Here is a 21,541-nt window from a genome sequence, read left to right on the forward strand (position 1 = left end):
GAGTCCTATTTCCAAACTTGCTGTCTCTGGCTGCCCTTGGAGCACTGTCGCCCCATTACACTGAGCAGACGGGAGCTCTCATTAGGTGTTGCACTGAGCGCGCAGTGTCACTGGTGTCCCTACAGCAGCACGGCAGAGCACTGCATCAGGTGAGTTACGTACCAGTTCAGAGCCTGAACTGGTAACATCTTTTGTTTCCAGCTTCACTGGTGTAATTCGTGCCTATTTGGTTTTTTAAGAGTAGTGCATTTCAGTTTGAATGACAGACACTTTAATACATATCCCATGGGTCAGCTTTCATCCCTGCGGGAATCAGAGCAGTGGCGTGAATTAGCAGGAGGTCAGCTTTTACATCTGCTACAGTCTTCCTGAATGACCTTGCACAAGCCCTTTGATCTGTTTATGCCTCAGTCAGTCTTACTGTGTAGACAAGAGAGGAAGGAACCCCCCCGTCACAGCCCTCGCTCTTGCACAGTCAGAGAAGATGCTCCCTTGTGCAGAGATGAGCTTCTGCTGTGTTTGGACATAACGAAGGTCTGATCTCAGCAAGCTCTAGAAACAACTTACTGTAAATAATACTAATAACAACGCTAACACTCTGTATACTTTGTAATATGCCTGCATGAGGCAACGTCTGTGTGTGTTTAGATGAGCTGTAAGCAGCAGTATTTGGGCTTTGCACCAGCTGCTGTGATCATAGTGCAGTTATCTGCTGGTTGGTATCTGTGATGGTAGGTATTGGGTGTGAACACCGCTCTGTGTGCATTGCAATCTCCATATTTAGTGTCTGCTTTTGGCACTCTCATCTCTTTCCTTTATGAATGAGTGGGTGAGGGAGGAGAGGGCTGGGCTGGGCTGACTCCTTCACAGTTGAACCATAAAGAGCACAGGGGCTGAAACAATCTCCTCCTCCTTCCCTGTGCTGTTTCACCGACAGCCTTGCTCACAGCTGGGAGGAGGACAGCCTCACCAGCAGCCTGAGCAGGAGCTGGGAGAAGGGAAGTTTCATGCTCTTCACACTGCAGGGAAAACCTCTTTGCATAAACTCTGCTCATAGGTGAGTTTCATTTTTATCTATTCATTCTTAGAAGCAAAGAAATTTTCCATCATTGAGCCAGGTTATACAAGGTTAAGACCCCTGGAAAGATGGCAGGACAGTTTTTTGGCTAGGTTGTTAAAGCAAAACAATGAGGCAGTCCAAGGACTTAAGTAAAGCAATGTGTCAAAAAAAAAATAAAAATCTCAACTTCAAAATTAATTTCCTTGGCAAGTTCCCACTAGTGGGAACTTTGAATAAAAGTTCTTCCAAAAAAACTTTCTTCAGTTATACTTAGGTGTGAGAGCTCAATGTTGAAGTTGTATCGATGAAAGGGAATGAAGACAAACTGAAAAACTGTTTCATGTTTGCAGCAGGCAACCAAAGCAATATCCAGTAGTTAAATTCCAGTAGTCATTTTCAGAGAACTTAGCAGGACTGTTTACATTGACTAGATATAAGCTATTCTGGATGACTGCTAAGTGATTTAAATACTTCATTTCCTCTGAGAACACAAGCCAAAAGTTACACCTAACAAGAAACTGTTAAACCACACACCTTGGTGTGTAGGTGCTCTCTGTATACCTATATAGTTTTGTCTTTGTATCTCAAAAGTATGTCATTACTATGTTTTCCAAACAGTAAGCCACTTTTCTTGCTGCTGTTCAGAACCTGACTTGGGAAACTAGAAATCTGAAGGTTTGTTTAGTGAAGTGAAATCCATTTGGTCAGAAATGAATCTATCTTTTTTTTAATAAGATTTAAAACCTTTGTTCGTTATTGTAGGTTGCCTGTCTTACGAGCACATTTTTCTGGTTCTTGACAGTCTTTGTAAAGAAACAAGGAAAGTAAATCACTGAGTGATCAGTTTTATGTGTGCGTGGGGAGGGGAGCTGAGAAATAGAGAATTTAGAAGAATATAGCAGCCTTGTCCTGTCCTTTTCTGTTCAGAACACATGCAGATATTTATTAATAAAAATTTAAGGAAACTTAACAGTGAGGCAAGGAAAAATGGCTACATGTAGGCTCATAAGACGTGACACTGTCATTGTGGGCATTACGGGACTTTCTGAGCAGCCTGTTAATCAGCTCCCTCCGTGACATTTTCCACATTAGCACCCTGTGTTCACACTGGCTTCAGAAGTGTACAGTGTCTGACCACTTCTTTCAAATTTGCCTTAATCAAGAAGCCAGTAAAAGTGAGTCAATCCTGTGTATTTGACACCCACTCTTCCATTCCTTTTCTGAAGAAACAAAGTTTTTTACTGTCCTCACCCCTGTCCTTCTGCCTCCCAATCTTATTGCTAGTATGGTGTTGTTCCCCCATATCATGCTGCTTCTACACATGCAGTTGTAAGGTCTTTCTAATACATGAAAGAAAAGGCAGAAGGTAGCTGTTTCCAGCTTATTTTACGGTTGGTGCTTTACAGCTGTAATTTAGATAATAAGAGAGAAGGTACTTCCCCAAAGTTTTAGGAGTCTTTCCGTGGTCTGGGAAGTACACTATGAGAAAATGTTGGATTTATAGAATCAGACCAGTATGTTGTTCTGTGATAGCAGGGCACAGCTGAGGGGGTGACAATGTCTACATCACAGTGTTGTGATTTGAATATCACAGTTTTAAATGAAGAAAGAAGTGGCGGTTCCAATATCTCATTAAAAAACCTCATCTCACTTGACATCTGCAGTGAGATGTATTTTTCTCAGTTTGTGGCTGGCGGACAAAAATTGACTCAATTTGTTCTGGGACCTGAGGAGTGTAAGCAATCCTAGACAGTGGGAAAAGAGAGAAGGGAGATGTGGAGAAAGGGGAGAGAAGGGAGGAAAGTCAGTCCCAGCTGAACTAGGTGTACATAGGTGTCATCATACTAGATGTCATCAAATAGGGTGAGCCTGGGGGATGGCTGGTTCCTGAGGTTGGACAGACTGGAAACTTCTTGCCTGTGGCTGAGCACAGTTGCATGGGGCCAGGTGTAAAAAGATGTGGGCATTAATGTAAGTTTTCCTCCCCTAATCAGCCCTGTGGTTGTTGTCACTCAGATTATCCAGCTGATGCTGTAACTGCAAGTTTTCTTGGCATCCCATTGAACAGCACACAGAGAAGAAATTTTTTTCCCTACCAGTTTTTCTAGATCTGACCTGAGGGTGCATTCATGTTGCCCTGGGGCTTCACTCCTGCTGGCTATTCTTGTGTCAGTGTGGTGATAACCAAAGAAAAAGTTATTTCAGACTCACAAGGACATTTACACAACTTGCTAATTATTTTTAAGTGAAGAACTGTGGAAAGAGAACTCCAGAGGTGGCGGCCTTGTGAGGCTCATTACCTTGTAATTAGCTGAATGTCTCCTCTAAGAGGTTTGTTTTTCCTATAAAGCTTATTCTGAGTGGCTTTTAATGCTTGTTATGAATTATTCTGCCAGCTGAAGCATTTGCAGAGCTGCTGTCCCTGACAGCTGATGGCAATTGGTTTTGAAAAGACACAGAACAGCTTTAATGTTTAGAAGAAACTAGCCAATAATTTTAAGTGAGGGTATTAGTAATCATCAGCAGCTAAGAACAATATTGCAGTTTATTCTCTGAGGGATACATTCACTGTAATTCCTTTTTCTCCACTAGAAACCACACTCTGAACTCTGTTAATCTACCAGGTAGCAAAAGGATAACTTTTTAGGCACTTCATCCGGAAGCTGTAGCTAATCTGAAAAAGAAAAAAAGACTAAATAATAGGTTTAAAACACTGTTAGAGGGAGATTGAGAAATAGGCTCACCTGAAAGTATACTCTGTTCCTCTCCATGGAGCCCTCTTGCCAGAAATTGTTTCTGTGGCAACAGATTTGTTTCCAGCTGGGTTGTCTTGGAGTTTGATCTGGGGTTGCTTAGGCTCAGATCTGTCACCATGCCAGAGGCGAATAGAAATGCAAACCTGATCTGGTCTACAGGTAATGGAAAGGGCACTCTGCTGCTGTTACTGTCACTCCACGAGAGATGTCCTCCTGACATTCTCCACTCAAAAATTGCTACGGACAGCTATTGCTGCTAGGATGAGCCTAATCTCTCATTTCTGAACATGGTTGCTTTATTCCGCAAGAATTCAAGCTTCCTTTTTCTCATGTTGTTTGCTATGGGTGGATGGTAAAGACACATAGCTTTGAAGAGAGGTTAGATAGCTAGCAGAGGAAGGGGAGATCAAAAATGATTGCATTACAAAAGCAAATGCTATCAAACTTAATTCACTTCAATGGCACCTGAATAAAATGCTAAAATGGGCAATATCAGTAAGGAAGAATGGAAATATTATTACAGAGATCTCTTGGTTTGGCTTTCTTATAACTCAATATTTTAGTAACAATTAGAATTTGATCATTTTATATCTGGAAACATTTTGTCTTCCATCTGCCAAAGAAAGAAGGAAAATTTTTACTCTGTGGTGGGTAATGATTTAGTGTCTATGCACATATCTAAATAGAGGATGTATCTGTTTTATGCTCCATGTTTAAGAAGTGATCAGACATAGCTTTCAAAATAGCAATTGTCTTTTAATCTCACAAGAGGCTTAAACTGAAATCCCTTAATTTATCATGTCAGGACATTATTATTTGGAATTTGAACTTGTGTCCAAATTTCAGAGATGGTCTTACACCTCCACCCCAGAGCAGGACCTGGATTTCTGAGCAGCTCTCCAGTTTGGAATCCCACATCTTCTGTGCCAGCTTTTCTATCTCCTGCCCAAGAGCTTGTCAGAACTCCCCAGTAATGAGTATTTGATTCTCTCCCTTTTCTCTAGTCAGACAGACACATGTTGGGAAGCGTGAATCGTTTACAGTAAGGTTGTTGCTTTTGCTGTGTGTTGCTTTTCTGGTACTATTAAAGAAGGTTTTTCTTTAATTTCTGTGAGGTCATGGTTCTTCAATTATTTTTTTCAATTTTTGTGTTTAACCTCTTTTATCCAGATTAATACCATTATTATGGGCAAGTTGTTCCTCCCAATTTTCTTTAAAAGAAGATTAGAGAAGAGTCAGTTGGTTTTCAAGCATATGGATGGCTGAGTTTGTGCCTCCAGGCAGGATGCTGAGATTTGTCTCCCAGGAGAGAGATGGCAAACCTGACAGGGCTCTGACACAGGGGAGGGGGGCAGTCACTGCTTGTGTGGATGCCAGTGTCATCCAAAGGGTGGGATGGAGAGGTGCTGGAAAGAACATTTAGGCTCTTAGGAAGGACACTGAAGTACGAGAATTCAGCACCACTGTGCTGAGGAAGGCTTCTTGCACCATATGCAAGGCCTGACAGAGGTATGGAGAGAAGCAGTTTCAAGGTATGACTAAGAAAATGGAGGAGGGAAGACAAATTCATATACATTGGGAAATGGGGACACTCAGGAATAAGGGAAGGCCAGGCTTTGTTTAAATCTTAATGAAAGCAAGACACTGGCACTTCAAATCAAGTGAGTACTAAAAGAAGTTTTTAAAAGAATTTAGGAAATGAAAATTCAGGAAATGAAAATGTAAGCAAGCCTGCAGATACAGATGCTAGCACTTTGTTTAGAATGATTTATCCATTGGGAGCTAGGTTGTTGGAGTTCTATATCCTCAAGTAAAAAAAAAAAAGAAAGGACTGAAGTTTTCAATAGTCATCTAGGGAGCAAGAGCAACAATGAGGGAAACAGCACAGAGGAAAACCTTCTGCAAGGCACACTGCTTCTACATAATCGTGAGAAGTCTGAGAAATAACACTGGAGAACACACCTTGCATGCGAATATTGACTTAGATCTACAGGAAACTTGGTTAATCTCCAAAAGGGAAACTGCAGAAAAGGAGGAAGCTTAAATAAAGGCAGCAAAAAGGGATAGCTTAGAAGAGTTAAATCTCTACAGGCTAGGTGGGAACTATTTGAAAACATGCACAAATGCATGTGCGCTCCCCACCCCAACCTCTCCCCAGTGCTAGATCCAAGGAAGAAATACAGAAATACAAAACAGGAGTCAAAAAAGACTCAACTGAATCTGAAAGGAAATGAGGACTCATAAACAGCAGTGCATGGAAAGGTGGATGGTGTGCTAGACTAGAAAGAATTGGATCTTGAACAGAAACATATTTGAAATGCATGATGGGGATCAGTGTAAGCCAGAAACAGAAACATAGTACAAAGACACAAAAGGATTATTCCAGTTTTAAATGGTCACAGTGCACACGATGTTAAGTGCTTCAGCTGAACAGGCTTCTGTCCTATGATGAATTTAATCTCTTTGATTAAAAGACATCTAAACAGAAGAAAGAGAATGAAGTCAAAGAAAAATGAGGGGAGGAAGGGAAAAATCTCCAAATATTGTAAACAGCTTTTCACTTTACTGTGTCTTAAAACTTTTGCTGTACAAAATGAATCATAAACTGAATCATATATGCAGAAAATAGCATTTAAAAGAGAGATGACTTTATTGAATGTATCATTATTTGCTGATGCTTGGAATAATGAAAATGTTAACATTCTCCTTGAAAAGATGATGTGCTCAGTCTCTTTAGACATGGCAGAGTTTCAACCGCATCTCAGTTAGACCTAGCAAGCAAAATTTTTCTCTCAGACAGCCTTTGCTATTTGTCAAACGTTATTAGTCAAACATTGATTATTGATGTCCTGAGCTATTGCTTGTCAGCAGCACTGCAAAATCAGTTCTATCCACTGAACTGTCACTAAAGGAGGAGAAAAAATTGTGCAGATGGATATTTGGTTGCTTTCCAAACTACTTTTGGTTAATGAGATAGTTCTGTTTGGAGGGTATGGTGTGTTGAGACTTGGGTTTAATTATACCTTGTTCTGTCTGGAGGCAGTGGCATTATAAAAGGTGCAAGCAGAAAGATAATTTGGTCCCTGCTTTGGTCTCCAACTTGTTAGTTTTTGAACAAAAACTTTCCTCTGTAACCAGCAAGTGATGCTGGGGAGGCTTGACAGAAGGGACTGCCTTGCACATTGTCAGCATTCCCTCCCCTTTCTGTGAGAGCATATGGGTACAAAGAGCAAGTTGCTCTCAGTATACACATTGACTCTGTCTGCATAGTGCCATAAGCATCTGGGCAAAGGTACAGGCTAACAGCTGACTTGTTTTGCTCAGCCTTGGTGAGTGAATGCTGACCAGTATGGGATGCCAGCAGCATGCTATGGCCCATGTGCTGTAAAGGGGTGGGCTGTTCTCAGGCTGCTGAGAAATCTGTGAGGTGACTCCCACAGGGCCATGGCTCCCTTTGGGCTTCACTCTGTAAAGCAGGGGCTGTATGGCAGGGGTGGAGGGGCACACTGGCAAACCAAGGCAGGCAAAAATCATTGGAATGCAATACAGATGTGACCTAAACCTTAAGTCACTGATTTCTATGCAAGACATCTGGTGTCACCTGATGGAGCACAGTGCTGGTGTCAGAGCAGGCTGCAGCATCAAAAAAGGCAGTAATACAGAGTTTGGGAAAATGAATCAGAAGAGTGATTTTCCCCAAGGCTGTAGATGGTAAAATGAATCAGAACTCATTTAGTTCAGAAGGGTGAAGTTCCTATTTCTCAATCCCAGGCTACAACACAGTTGTTCCAGTCCTTGTTCCTTACTGGTAATATTGCATGTTGATCATGGCTTATGTGGCTTCTGATCAGTAAGACCTGCTTAATCTTAGCTTTTCTTGCATTACCATTTTAAATAAGGATCAGCGCACAGATTCAGGATTATAAACAGTTCTGTTGTCTATGATTGATCATTACTTACTTGCCTGCTCCTTGTGCAATAGAGACAGGACGGTGCTTTGGCTTCTGTGTCATGGAGGGTTGTTGGGGAGAGGGAGGTTGACTTGGCTGAGGTTTTAGTTGAGGGGAAAGGAAGACCTGGAGTTCTTCTCTGAGGAATACAGTGATTTAAGATTTCTGCAGAAAGTGGTGTGATGTGTTTTCCTCCACCCACTGTCCTGTACTCAAGCAAGTCATCCACAAAGCCTCAGGGAGATGTCTTCTGTGGGTAGGAGCTAGTCACAATAGTTCAGCGGTTAAATACTTGGAGGGTCATGTCAGCCACCTGGCTGATCTTTAACAGCAGCAAGGAGGGGGCAGATGAGGGTCATTTTTAAGAGCTTTGAGGCAGCTATGGCATGACTAATTCCTGTTATGTGATTCACCTCCGCGATACCACTTGGACTGCTTGCCTGAAATTACACATTGTATGAACTTCTTATTACCATAAACAGGGATTTTCCAAAGTGTTGTTTCTTTTCAGCACTTTCGTGTGTTCAGCCACTTGTTCAAACCTTGCATTTGGTAAAAAACACCCTAATCCTAGATAAAGAATAAGAAGTAATCTGAGATATTGGACTAACTGTGCTTATTATCCTATCCGCCTTCCATACCCTTCATGTCAAGTTGTCCTTCATATGTGCAGGGCTCATCTAAGAAGTCTGAAGTCATAAAAATCAGAAATGAAAATGTGCAGCAGCAGAACAGGGAATTTTTTGGCATTAGTTTTTGTGCATGGGAAGTCATAGATTTCACTTCAAGATAGCTTTCATTTCTAGGAAAAAACTTTCAAAATGAGAAACATTTCATAAAAAATCATTGGAAAATGATGATTTGTTTCAAAAAAAATTCCTTTGTGGAAATTATTTTACTTCATGTCAGATTTATACAATTTGTTTCCATGCTATTGCATGTTGCTAAGAGGGATGAGTTGTGTCATATCACCTGGCAAAAAATACTGGAGAACAGAATGGGAAGGTCCTGAGAGCATCTATCCCAGTGTTCCACTTACCTTTGTTAGTGGAAAGTTTTTCATGGTGTTTAACCCAGCCTCTCTCATCTTTGCAACAATCTTTAATGTGATTGAAGGTTGTTGCTGTGTTTGCCCTCAATCTGGTCGTCTTTAGACTAAACAAGCCCGACTCCCTCAATCTTTGGCTTTGCTAGACCTCTGACCTTTCCCCTGCACTTCTCCTGACCATGGCCAGCGGATCCCAGAGGATCCATGCACCTCTGTAGAGCCTTATAGAGGTGCCCAGGATGGAGAGGTAGTACCTACAGCCTGCTGAGGCATCCCAATGTGGTATGTGTGTGTGTGTGTGTTCTGTAAAAGTGTGTTGTTAACTTTAGTTCAGTATGTGACCTCTGGAACCCCCACATCCTTCCTGGTGTTCTACTGTAAAATAGGATATGCTTTATTACTGACTTCTCATATCATATAGAAATATGTAATATGTTGTATACAGCAGTTTGCACATCAGGTAAGAAAGAAGCTGAACATTAGGTGCTCTAACTAAAATGACAAATGTGAGCCTAGGATGATAACCTCCTTGGTTATTCAGGGCATTTTTTTCCGAAGTTTTGACATTTTCCAGGAATGTAAATTTTGTGTTTCAGCAAGTCCTCCCTGTCACCTCTCCCAGTGTAGCCTACAGGGTTATGTGTTATTACAAGTTACTGGTGTGTGGCACCTTAGCTCTCTTATGGCCATTCAGAAGTGCTCGGCTGCTTGGTTTCTAGGTGGCTTCCTGCTTAACTGAGAGTTTGTTTGTTTGACTTACAAAGTGGGTTGAATATAGAACATTTAGGTTCGTGATCCATACTGACTCAGCTATTCCTTATAGATCTTCATGATCTGCGGGCCAGGGCACTTGTAAGATTAAATTACATTACCATGTCATTACTGATCAGAAATGAGCATTGGAACTAGATTTAAAGGTCATTAAATTATTTTAATTAATTACGTGGCTAATATACATGGGCTATCTTAATTGGCTTCTAGCTGCATTATGTTCATCAGCCCACACTGCTTATCTTAGGCTGCACAGGTAAAATTTCTCAGCTTATGGTGATGTCCAGTTTAATGCTTTCAACAAGCACTGAATTCACTATGAGAAAAAAAAGATTTGTGGTTCAAGTATTTTAACGTGAACTCAAATCCACATGATCAATTCCTAATGACGAATTTTACAAGTTGAGGGCATGAAATCCTCAACTACCCACCACTGTGGGCCAGGTGGCATCTGAAGTTTTAGAGATGAAATATTTAATGTAACTAGCTTACTTCAGACTTCGGAGAAATTTGGTAAGCAGGAATGAGGAAGTTGGGACAAATTCCAAGGATATCAAGGTTCGAGTAAATGGAGTGATTTACGCAATGCTGTGAATAATTGCGTGTCTGTTAGGGAAAATTGGACATCGGTGACTAATTAGTCTTTTGTTTATGTGGGTTCCAAAAAAATGTTGCTGGCTTCCTTCTTTGACAATAGGTTTATAAATGGAGTCATACAATAATGACAAAAGTAAAGTGATTTGTAATTTACAGAAAACTTTTGTGGTTTCCTCCCACTGAAACAGATACAGAGAGTACTAATTATTGGACACAGAGGTTCATGTTAGGAGGGTCCACTTGCAAGTTAACAAACACTGAATGGGTTTGGTATAGGCCTAAATTAACTTTAGAAGGGAATTCAGTTTAGGGGTAAATTGAGTTTTTGCCTTTTTTTCCCCAATGTACATAAGATGGTTTCTGAAGTTTAAAAAGATACAGTCCTTTATTTACTGTATGCCTCCAGTAAGACAGTCTTTCAAAGAGAAGAACATAGAGAGTTTGTTCTAATGCAAAAAAACAGACAGAAAAAAAAAAGGAAAGTAAGTATAGCAGAGAGTTAACCTTTCTGCTTGACAAACAACAAAACCAGCAGAAAACAGAAACAAAACTCCTTGCAGCCAACTGCTCTTCATACAGAGGTTTGACAAAAACAATATTTCTGCACACTTCCTGCTGTAGTGACTTATAATTTGTACTCTTAGGCAGTGTGTATCTGTCTTTAAAGTGGTATATGTTTAACTCCAGATTTGCTGAGAATAGTTTAGAAACTGATCCAATTTAAAAATACATGGTAAGGTCAGTAGATAAGTTAATTCTATGCCCTGAAAGGATACATTGATGCTGCACATAAAATGAGCGGCACTAAAAGAAGGTGACCATCATAGTCAAGTACACTAGGGTTGGGAATTAAAAATCTTAAGGTCTCTAGTGCAACTTCATTTTTAGGCCACTTGCATATTTAAACCAGGCTATGATCTTTAATGAATAGAATTGTTATTTATACTGGACTTTTGTCTCAATATGAGCCATGCCAACTCTGTTTGAACTCAACAAAACCAGTGCCTTGCTGAGGTGTTTGAGCCAAATCTGAGCACCTTTCCTGTAGAAACATAATGCAGTAGACTGGCATTACCCTGGGTTTCTTCCAGAGCTGACAGGACCCTTTTTCTTTGATTTGCGGACCAAGTATCACATTGCTGCAGCTTTGCAGTGTATTTCCATGGCTTTGCATCGTGCCCCTGTGAGTCGCTATGTAATATGTTGTCTAATCCCAACTGATGAACAAGGATAAAATACCTTATTCACTAGAATTGTTTCCACCTCTAATAAATGTGCCCATCATCCATTTGTTTGTTTTATGTATGGCAGTCATTGGTAGGACATTTGAGTGCTTCACAAACACCTTCAGGGAACTCCTGTCTGTAAGGGAATATGATTCTGAATTTGTGAAGACAGAGAGATGGAGATTATATCATTTAATTGCCCAAAATATTTGGACTTCTCCTAATTTGCCTGTGTATTTCTTAGAGTACAAAAGGTTCCAGAGACATCACCAGTCACGAGTAGATAGGACACCAGATTTCGTGTCCTTTAAGTACTGCATCCCACTGTAATTCTTTTCTTCTCAGCAGTAGCAGAGTGAACCCAAGTGCATTGTTATCCATCCTGCTGCATAGCCAGATATTCCCTATTGCTTACTGACAATCTGATTTTCTTCTTTCCAAGTGCAGTAATTTTACATTTGCCCTCAAAGGATTTTGTTTTGTTTTCAGACCAAGATCACCTTAAATCCTGTTTGCGTTATATACTCCTTCCCAAGTCAGTATCATTTGCTGATTTAGTAAGTGCATTTTCTATCCCATTCTGAATGGGATAGAAATTATGAAATTATGAATAGATTAAAATACTGTCTAGCATCCTGGAAAGGGCAGAAAAGGTTACACACTCACAGGTGGCTGCTTTTTGAGTGTGGTCATGTAACACATTGAGCAGTACATAATGCCTTTACAGTTTCTCAGGTGTTAATGAGAATGTACATTGGAATGTGTCAAAAGTCTTCATAAAATCAAGATGTATTACGCTTGTTGCTGTCTAGCTCTTCAGCCACATACCTCATCAAAGACAGAAATGAGATTGGTCTGACACTACTGTTTCTTGTTGAATCGTATGTCTCTTACTGCAGTAGCATCTCTAAAGCAGCCTTCCGAGCTGTTTGGCTGCAGCATTGCTGCCCTTGCTGCTTCTGTGTCTTCCACCACCCTGTTCCTTCCCTGGCTTTCACAAGCCCTGAAATGCAGCTGCTGACTCTATTCCTCCTCAAGTCCTGCCTTCCCCCTCTGCATCAATAGCCCTGGTGCGTGGGGGCTCTGTGTGAGAAAGGAATCGTTTAGGTATCATGGGAGCTGAAAACTGTTGAGAAGGAGGCTGTCATGTCTGATATCAGGCTGAAGAGGCTCTGAGGACAGGGATGGCACTCAGCTGTAGCAGGTAGTTTCTGGGAGCTGCGGTACTGACGTGACTGGGGTGATATTTGGTGTGATTCTGTGTGGGGCAAGACTGATCATCAGCAGGGAGGGAAAACAACAGGTTCATGGATTATTCAGGGGAGATGGGACCAGCTTCCACTACTGTCTTTTATCCCTTCCAACTCTCCTTTGCTTTCTGGTCACTGGAGCAGCAACAGGATCTGCAGCCTGGTAAGGCTGCACGTTGCAGAGCAAATAGAGCCCATCCATGCCTGTGATGGTCCTCCTACAGAAAGCAGGAAGGACTGAGGGTCAGATCTTCTCCCATCTTTCCGAGACAGGGTGTGAAGCGCAGGTGCCAACCCCAGCCCAACTTCATCTTCTCCTGAAGTATGGCAGGAACTCATTTGGCGTGAGTCTCTGCAGTTGTGAGTCACTTCTGTAAATGCATGGATATGTGTATTGATTGTCTGATGACTTGTTCTGGTTGAAGCTAGGCTGACTGGTGTATAATCCTCCAACTACTCTTTTCACAAGGCAGGTGTTATGCTCGTTGTACCCCAGTCCGCCATAATTTCTGAAACATCATCAGCAATAGTTCACAAATGGCTTTAGGTAATTCCCTTGGAGTGTACATAGACTTTCAAAGTATCTGTTAGCCTTTCCTTATCTATTTTTTCTATGCCCACATCCTACTGTTAAAAACAATTTTGTTAGGTGCTGGGTCACAATTTTGGTTCTAAAGAATGAAATAAAAAATAACAGCAAATATTTCAGCTATGTTTAGATCTATAATTAGTGCTTGTGCATCACATGTACTCGTCTGTCTTTACCCTTCCTTTTCTAGTGTGTTAACAGAAACATCCTTCATTGCCTTTTATGGCTCTTTCTGTTTGTGACCCTTTTAGAATCATCAAATGGTTTGGGTTGGAAGGGACCTTAAAGGTCATCTAGTTCCAACCCCCATGGCATGGGCAGGGACACCTTCTGCTAGATTGGGTTGCTCAAAGCCCCATCCAACCTGTCCTTGAACACGTCCAGGGAGGGGGTAACCACAACCTCTCTGGGCAACCTGTTCCAGTGCCCCACCACCCTCACAGTAAAAAACTTCTTCCTTACATCTAATCTAAATCTACCCTCTATCAGTTTAAAGACATTACTCCTTGACCTATCACTACAGGCCCTATTAAAAAGTCTGTCCCCTTCTTTCTTATAAGCCCCCTCTTAGGTACGGGAAGGCTGCTATAAGGTGTGCCCGGAGCCTTCTTTTCTCCAGGCTGAACAACCCCAACTCTCTCAACCTTTCCTCATAAAAGAGGTGTTCCAGCCCTCTGATGATTTTTGTGGCCTTCCTCTGGACCTGCTCCAACAGGTCCTTCTTTTAAATCATAATTCTTCTGATTGAATCCAAACATCATTGTACCATTTCCTCATACTCAGTCACGCACCCCAGTTTCCACTTTCTTCTACTTTTTTTTTTTAAACTTGCTCTGAGGATATAAGCCAGTTTCTGTCCATTTTATATTGTTTGACCGGTCCCTAGTCTATGCTGCTGGTCATTGCTTCCCAGCCTCTTTACCTGACCTTATTCTTCCAGGCTTTGTGAACCAGGATGAAACAAAGCTGACAAACCGTCAAGTGTTGGGGGAAGCTTAGTGTGTGAATTTCAGGCTGGTGTTTGTGTGGGTAAGGATCTGAACCAAATCTTAAACTGAAACAACCTCAGTTTTACGGTTCCGACATATGTAGCACAGTCCAAGTCCTGCTATGACAGCCAAGTGAGTCAAGCCTGTCTGCGGTGTATGACAGGTGCAGGGACAGATTAAACAGAGCTGCTGTCACATAAAGGCAGATGACCACGTTATGCTCCCTGTTCACAGAAACAAGTGCTTTGTGGATAAGACAAACTGTGTGCACAACTTTTGCAAATGCCTATAAGAAAGTCCATTGGCATAGTCCCATCTGTCTCTGCTAAAAATGTGTAGATTTAATTGCAGACAGATTTCTTATGAGGAAAGTTGTAGCAATGTTCATTGAAACTGAAAAAACCCACCCAGGCTCCATACAAGTACTCAGACGTAGCTGAAGAGGCTGTTGTTGTAAGTGGCTCTGAGCTGTTTCCCGTGGTGACACCAGCAGACAGCGCTTAACACATAAGCTGCTCCATGGTTCATGGTGCAGGGGATAGTCCTATTTTTGTCAACAGTTGAAGCACAAATGAGTTTGGAAAGAAAAGAACCTGTTGTTGAACTGTCCAGTGAGTAATGAAAGTTGGCTCATTTAAACCAAGAAAAAGTGAAGCTCTCTGAAGCCCAGGGATCCTTGGCTTTATTTTTCATCCAGGAACAAGAGAATTGTTTAGAGCTCATGTAGATGGTGAGAGTCTTCTAATTTGTTTCCAAGACTTGGGCTTAGATGGGTATCATCTAAAAGATATGGGCATATATGAGAGAGAAATGTTGCCTGGAAATGTCTGCAGACGCATGATACTGAAGGTGTTACACAAACTACACTCTAAAAAATGACACAGCTGCACTATTTCCATATTAAAGCTGTCTAAAAGGAATGCTTGTGTGTTCCCATTTGTAACTGCTTTCAGCTTTTGATTATCTGCACCCCAGATGTTTTTCATACAGCAACTTTTAAATTTTTCTCCTCCTCCTATCCAGACGAGGTCAGTAAGTAATGGGGGAGCTATTCATCTTTTCTCTCCCATACCCTGCATCACCTTTCCTTCAGTTTACACTTTTCCAGACAGCTTGAAATGTATCGTGTATTATGTTCTTAATAACAGGGTGGGCTCTTGGGCACCTATCTGTTTAACACTGTTGTCGCAGTACTTTGCTTTTCCAACAATGCTGGTATCATACAGTTTCACTCCCTGGCCAGTGCAGAGCAATGTTTAGTGTACTTGGTGTTGAGGGAAAAGTGAACTGCCTTTATATTTCCCATTTGGCTACTGAGCCTGTCCCTAGCCAGTCACTGGGGGCCAGAGGGCACAAAGGTGTCCCAGAGCCCACGCACTGAGGAGGCTGAAAGGAGGGAAGGATTTCTTGGCTTACTGCTGCCGCTTACCAGGAGGGCAATATAAACCAGCTATTGCGAAAGCAAGAATCTGGACCTTTGTTTTTCATCCCCATCTTTGAAATGGGGGAGGGTTTGTTAGCATAAGGCAAAGAGATTCTTAACAGTCAGCCTTCTCTTCCTGCCCCCTGAAACACCCCACTCCAGCACTTGCTCCAGGAGCAGGAAATGTTGCTGTAATAATAACTCTATATTATATTAGCATAATGTCATATCAGTAAGACTTTTGCCGTCTCCTTCACTTTCTGCATTCTGGCAAGACTTTTAAGCTAACCAGAAATTGTTTTTACAGTCATGTTCTCTGTCACATAAACATAACTTAATAAAAACATTTTGAGTTCTTAGAGGAAAAGAAACATTTTCAAAAAACAGTGCAACTTTAGAGTACATCTGCTTTTTCTCATGCTGTGATCCATATTGACTCACTGGGCAACGCTGAACAAAACTCAGCACTGTTGAACTATGCTAGACATATAAAGACAGTTTAGACTTTTCAAAATTGTTGACAGCTTTTGAATTACTATTTGGCTTCATCAACAGGAGCTGGAGACTGACTCGACACTTTTAATTGGTCGATTAGATGGTAGATCCCAGATTTTTAGGTATTTTAGACTATAACTAGGTGTGCCAATCATCCTGTGCAGGCAAACTCTTATATGTAAAAGTCACCAAATTATTATACAGAAATGAAATGGTATCAAACACAAACTCATATACAATTGTATTTGGCCTGGAGCTGTGGATTGGAAAAGCTGGGGTGAGGTAAGTAGGTTATCAAACCTGCTTCAGCAAAGATTCTGTGTGCTGTCCTTGCAAGTGTGTAGCCAGGTGTCCCGTAGACAGAAGAGCTGCGTGATGGTTATGAAGCCATTTAGAAAATGGATAGTGTTACAGGAGACCTGATGGCCCCTAAGTACAGTCCTTTGGGAAATTTGTACATAACTTTAGTGATTAATCTCTGCTGTACCTGTCTGCGCTGCTAATGTTGTCATCATTATTCTGCTGGAAGGTTATGGCAGTCTCTTGGAGCAAACTTCAAACTGAACCATAGGTATCTGTGATGGGGTCCCTTAAGCAGCATTTCTCCTGCTGTCCTTGATTTACCCCTTATAACTATTGTGCCACCCACAGTGGAGGGGGTGAGTCTCTTAACCCACAAAGGAGCTGCGTAAGAGTGAGTCTAGCAAAGCTTGTGCTGTGTTAGACTTGACCAGTCTTTCATACAAGTTGCATCAGACAATGAAATTAGAGGTTTTGAGAGAGATGAGTTTTTGAGAGAGATGAGTCTGTTGTTTCATGACTAAATGTTTCTGAGATCCCCAAGAATACTTCCACCAAAACCAGGGCTGATGTTCTGTCTATTGGTAAGAGAAAGAGGAAAAGCAAAGGAATGAATAACACATTCTAATTCTTAAATATTTACATGTGTCTTTAAGTTTGCTGTGATTTCTGTGGGACTGTGCTATACTGGTTGAAGCTTAATGCTGAAAGTCTTTGCAGGTTTGGTCACTTATTTCAGCCAGGCAATTCTTTTCTGGCCTAAACGATGTGATTTTCTTTTCAATTTCTACAGGAGTAAAGCCCACCACTATTAAAAAAAATATTTATTTTAAAAAATTATTTGACAGTAACATCCTCAAATGGTGCAGCTGACAGTAATTTTACTGTAGTGTGGTCATGTTTTCATAAGGGTTGCCTTGGAAAAAATTGTATGTTCCTGGACAGGACAGAAGATGATGCCAAAAATACAAACAAGGATAATAAACAGGAAAAAGCAACAAGACCTTATCTTTGTCCCTGGATAGTGCTGTCTCTTTTTGAATCCATATTAACTGAAGCTGTAGAAAGAGTACACAAACTGTTAACCTTACAAAACTATACACTACAACTGTGCATTTTCTGGGAAGAGATTGAAAGAAATACGGTCTCGCTGTTCTGCATCATCAGGTAAAACACATCCCCTTCAAACTGGGCGCAGTTTGCCCTGCTGTTTTCCAGTCCTGAGCATTTGTGCCAATGTGAATATATCGCATGAGATGATAAAATGCTGAATGTGATACTTCATTTAGTCGAGGGTTTAACCACTGTGAGCTGGCTCAAGGCTGAACACTTGTCCTAGTTGAATTGAGTGCTAACCTACTGTCAGCACTGATTTTTCTAAGTGTCTTAAATAGTAATAGTGATAGTATAGGAATGGTTTGTATGGGTATGTGCTTGGATTATAGAAGATTCTTCAGGTGAAAACAATTATATTCGTGTTCAATGAAGATGAAAAGTTACAAATGTATAAGTAGTAACAGTAAATGAGTGTTTTTGAGAGTTGATGGCAAATAAGGAATCTGTAATAGCATATCCTGTAGGACTGAGACCATTGGGATACATTGTACCAAATTTTTACAGTGTCCTTCTGACAGAGAAAGACAGCTTGCTTTCAGAATTGTGTTTACAAGTAACTGTAAGAGAGACTGCTAAAAATTCAATTTTTTTCATCCTGATGGGTTGAACTGCATATTCCATGGTATCTTGTATCTGAAGGGAAATTTGAGAAATGGAAATTAAAAATCAACTGTTTTGTGCACCCTGCATCCTTTAAGCACATCTGAGGGGACTGCTTTTTTGGCAGAGACATTTTTTCCATTGTGGACAAATCAGATTACTGCTTTTGTGCCTCATCTGCAAAACAGAAATGATATTTCTTCACCTTTTAGATACTTGCAAAGCTAAAGCAACAAATGTTTGTAATTTGCTTTGGCATTCTTGGACACAAAATTTTCTAGTACTTTTCTGGTAAGTACTAGGGCTTACTCATAAGAATCATGATTTCCCAAACAGGCTTTATCTTCTATCAAAGACTGTGAGAAATTTAGGGCTAGGAAAAGGCAGCTTACTGAAAACTGTACTATATATTTGACAGTCATATCCCTTCTGAAGATTTTCATGTTTTTTACCTTCAGGTTATTAACATCCTGCAGCAAGACATCACTTCAGCCTAAAGGTTTGTGGAAGAAATAAGCAATACATGAAACTGGATGAAATTAAATTTTACATCTATTCATTTGAGACCCTGATGAGTGATACACGGGGAGAGCTAGAAGATGGTGAATTTCACAGAGAATGCAACTGAGAATTGCACTATTAATCATGATATCCACCAGACATTATCCCCTGTGGTATACATATTTGTATTTATATTAGGCTTGCCAGCTAACTGCCTGTCACTGTACTATGGGTATTTACAGATCAAGGCTAAAAATGAATTGGGTATCTACCTTTGCAATTTAACTGTAGCAGACCTGCTCTACATATTTTCTTTGCCATTTTGGCTTCAGTATGTTTTACAGCATGACAATTGGACCTACAATGAGCTCCTGTGCAAAATTTGTGGCATCCTCTTGTATGAGAATATCTATATCAGTGTGGGCTTCCTCTGCTGCATCTCCATTGACCGCTATCTCGCAGTAGTGCACCCTTTTCGTTTTCAACAGTTTCGGACAATGAAGGCTGCTGCGGTTGTGAGCATTATTATCTGGACTAAAGAAATAATGACATGCTGCTTTGTCTTTACGCATGGGGAGATCAGTATGGATGCTGAGAGCCACGTGGTGTGCTTCGAGCATTACCCCATCAAAGAATGGGAGCACAATGTCAATTACTACCGCTTCTCTGCTGGCTTCCTTTTCCCCTTCTTTCTGCTGGCCTTCTCTTACTGTGGGATTTTACGAGTTGTCCATAAGAGTCACGGCACTCAAAAGAAGAAGAAAATCCAGATTAAACGACTGGTTTCAAGCACTGTTTTAATTTTTTTAGTTTGCTTTGGACCATACCACATCCTACTTGTGGTTCGCAGCTTGTTGGAGAACAACTGCCTATTTGCTGAGAAAATATTTAATATTTACCATGTTTCTCTCCTGTTGACTACTTTTAATTGTGTTGCTGATCCAGTATTGTACTGTTTTTCCAGTGAAAGCACTTCCCAGAACTTTGCCAAGATGCGAGACTCTTGTTTAACATGTTTAGGGTGTCTGAGGACTGAGACGAAGGAATCCTTTCCGCTGAATGCTCCAGAAACTCCCAGCAGGCCACAGCAACCAGGGTTATTACAAATATCACATGATGATACTGGACTGAAGGACTCCTCCACAACTAACATGGGCAGCCTGTAGCATTCATCAAAAAAAGGACATTAATCTAAAATCTGCAGTTATGGCTGTGTTTGTGTATCCGTCTGATTTATCCGTGTATTACAACAGTGTTACCTCCCAAAGGCTTATTAGCAACGCAGTACAGTGAGGTTGTTTCCAGAGGTGCTTGGACCTTGGCAATAGTGAGGAAAGCACATGCTAAGTCAGTTCAGTAACAATTACGCGTCTATTGTCATTGTGGTACCACTCAAAACCTGTTTTCTTGATGACTGCATTGACTGGAATAAGCTAGTACTCATGGCATGTGGTTCTGTTGAATTCATCTTTGACTGCTTTCTCTTTGCCCCCATAGCATCTAGAGAAAATAATTACCTACAAGCTGTCATCATCCGTCAAAAAGGTTGGAGATATAACAAAATAATTGTCCCAATATGTATTTTTAAAAAGAAAAAATACAAAAAAAATTGCATTTCTGCAACATTTCTGTAACTCTCTGGAATAACTTCTCCTTCAGCCAGTTTCAAGGCCTGCAGAGACTGTGCCAGAACCAGCCTCCTAAAACAACCAGTCCAATAATGTCAGATGTTCTGGGAGAACATGCACAAGGAACTTAGCATCTGCTGAGACCTTTAGCCTGTTGATTAACTGTTGAATCTCAGACTGTTGAACCTCATCATAAAGCTCCTATTGACTTTCAGAGGTATGGGAACACTTGGCTCCGATGGGGATAAATAATTTGGTCTGTTGACTTGGAAAAGAACAGGAGGTTGGTGGTACGTGAGGTGCTTTGAACCCATGTGCTTTTCTGTGTCACTGTGTTCAAAGACAAATTTACTTACATCTAAATAATACTACACCTTGCTAAGGTTTTGATTGTGTCCTTTGCAATTCGTGTGTCTTGTGCAGCATAGAACATGGAGGCAATTAAATAACAATGCATTTGTTAGGGAAACTGTTACATGGATTCTGTTTAAACTCTGTTTTCTCCCACAGATACTATAGCTTTTAGGATTTGCTCCTTGTTCAGTAAATACAAAATCAGAAATATGATGTATGAATGATCTATGTTTCCTGGTTTAGATAGAAATAAAATACAGGAATAAGTGGAGATAATGGCAGTCAAAGATGTAGGAGTTGTGCTCTATAGTATTGTTTCTACCACCATCTCCTCTCTAGGTTTTTTTCGTCTTTATTATACTAATTAATCCTGTATGATTCTTCTTTGTGATCTGCTCATCATACCTTCTTCTATCTGTAACTGTTACACCATGAATACTGCCCTGTCCTTTCACTTCCCTGGTTTCAAATTTTTCCTGAAACACCTCTCTCTCTGCAACCTGGAGCTGGTAACTTCCAGCAGTATAATCAGTTTTGTTTCTTTTTTTTTAAATGTCAAAAGATTCTCTAGACAGACAGCCTACTCCTGGTATCTGAAATATGTTGTCGTAACACAGCCTTGCTTGTCATCAGTTTCTAAAAGGAACATATTCTAACAGTTTTCTGGAAACCACCTTGAGAGTGCGCTATTAGAAATAATTAGGGGATATGTTTAATAAAGAATGTTTCTATTATTTTCTTCCCATATTTGTTCACTCTGTGTTTGAAATAACTATCTTAATGGCTTTGGCCCACAGTTTCTCTTTGTGAGACTACAGATCCTCTCCTCCCTCCCTCCTGTGGCAGAAAGGATTCATGTCCGCACTCCCAGGAGGGGATTAGGTTTGC

At 40.8% G+C, this 21,541-nt stretch overlaps 1 protein-coding gene across 1 annotated transcript; it reads left to right on the plus strand.

The window, feature by feature from the left end:
* The first annotated feature begins 966 nt into the window (after positions 1–966).
* GPR68 (G protein-coupled receptor 68) lies at positions 967–21,540 on the plus strand. Its single transcript, XM_075031075.1, has 2 exons — positions 967–1,057; positions 18,629–21,540. The coding sequence occupies exon 2, from the start codon at positions 18,770–18,772 to the stop codon at positions 19,835–19,837; it is 1,068 nt and encodes a 355-aa protein (XP_074887176.1). The 5' UTR covers positions 967–1,057; positions 18,629–18,769; the 3' UTR covers positions 19,838–21,540.
* Position 21,541: the final 1 nt, after the last annotated feature.

Source organism: Buteo buteo, chromosome 6 (genome assembly GCF_964188355.1).
Source record: "Buteo buteo chromosome 6, bButBut1.hap1.1, whole genome shotgun sequence".
NCBI lineage: Eukaryota > Metazoa > Chordata > Aves > Accipitriformes > Accipitridae > Buteo > Buteo buteo.

Bases quoted from the DNA above. Each gene is read 5' to 3' on its own strand.
- GPR68 (XM_075031075.1), top strand. From the start codon at position 18,770: ATGGTGAATTTCACAGAGAATGCAACTGAGAATTGCACTATTAATCAT.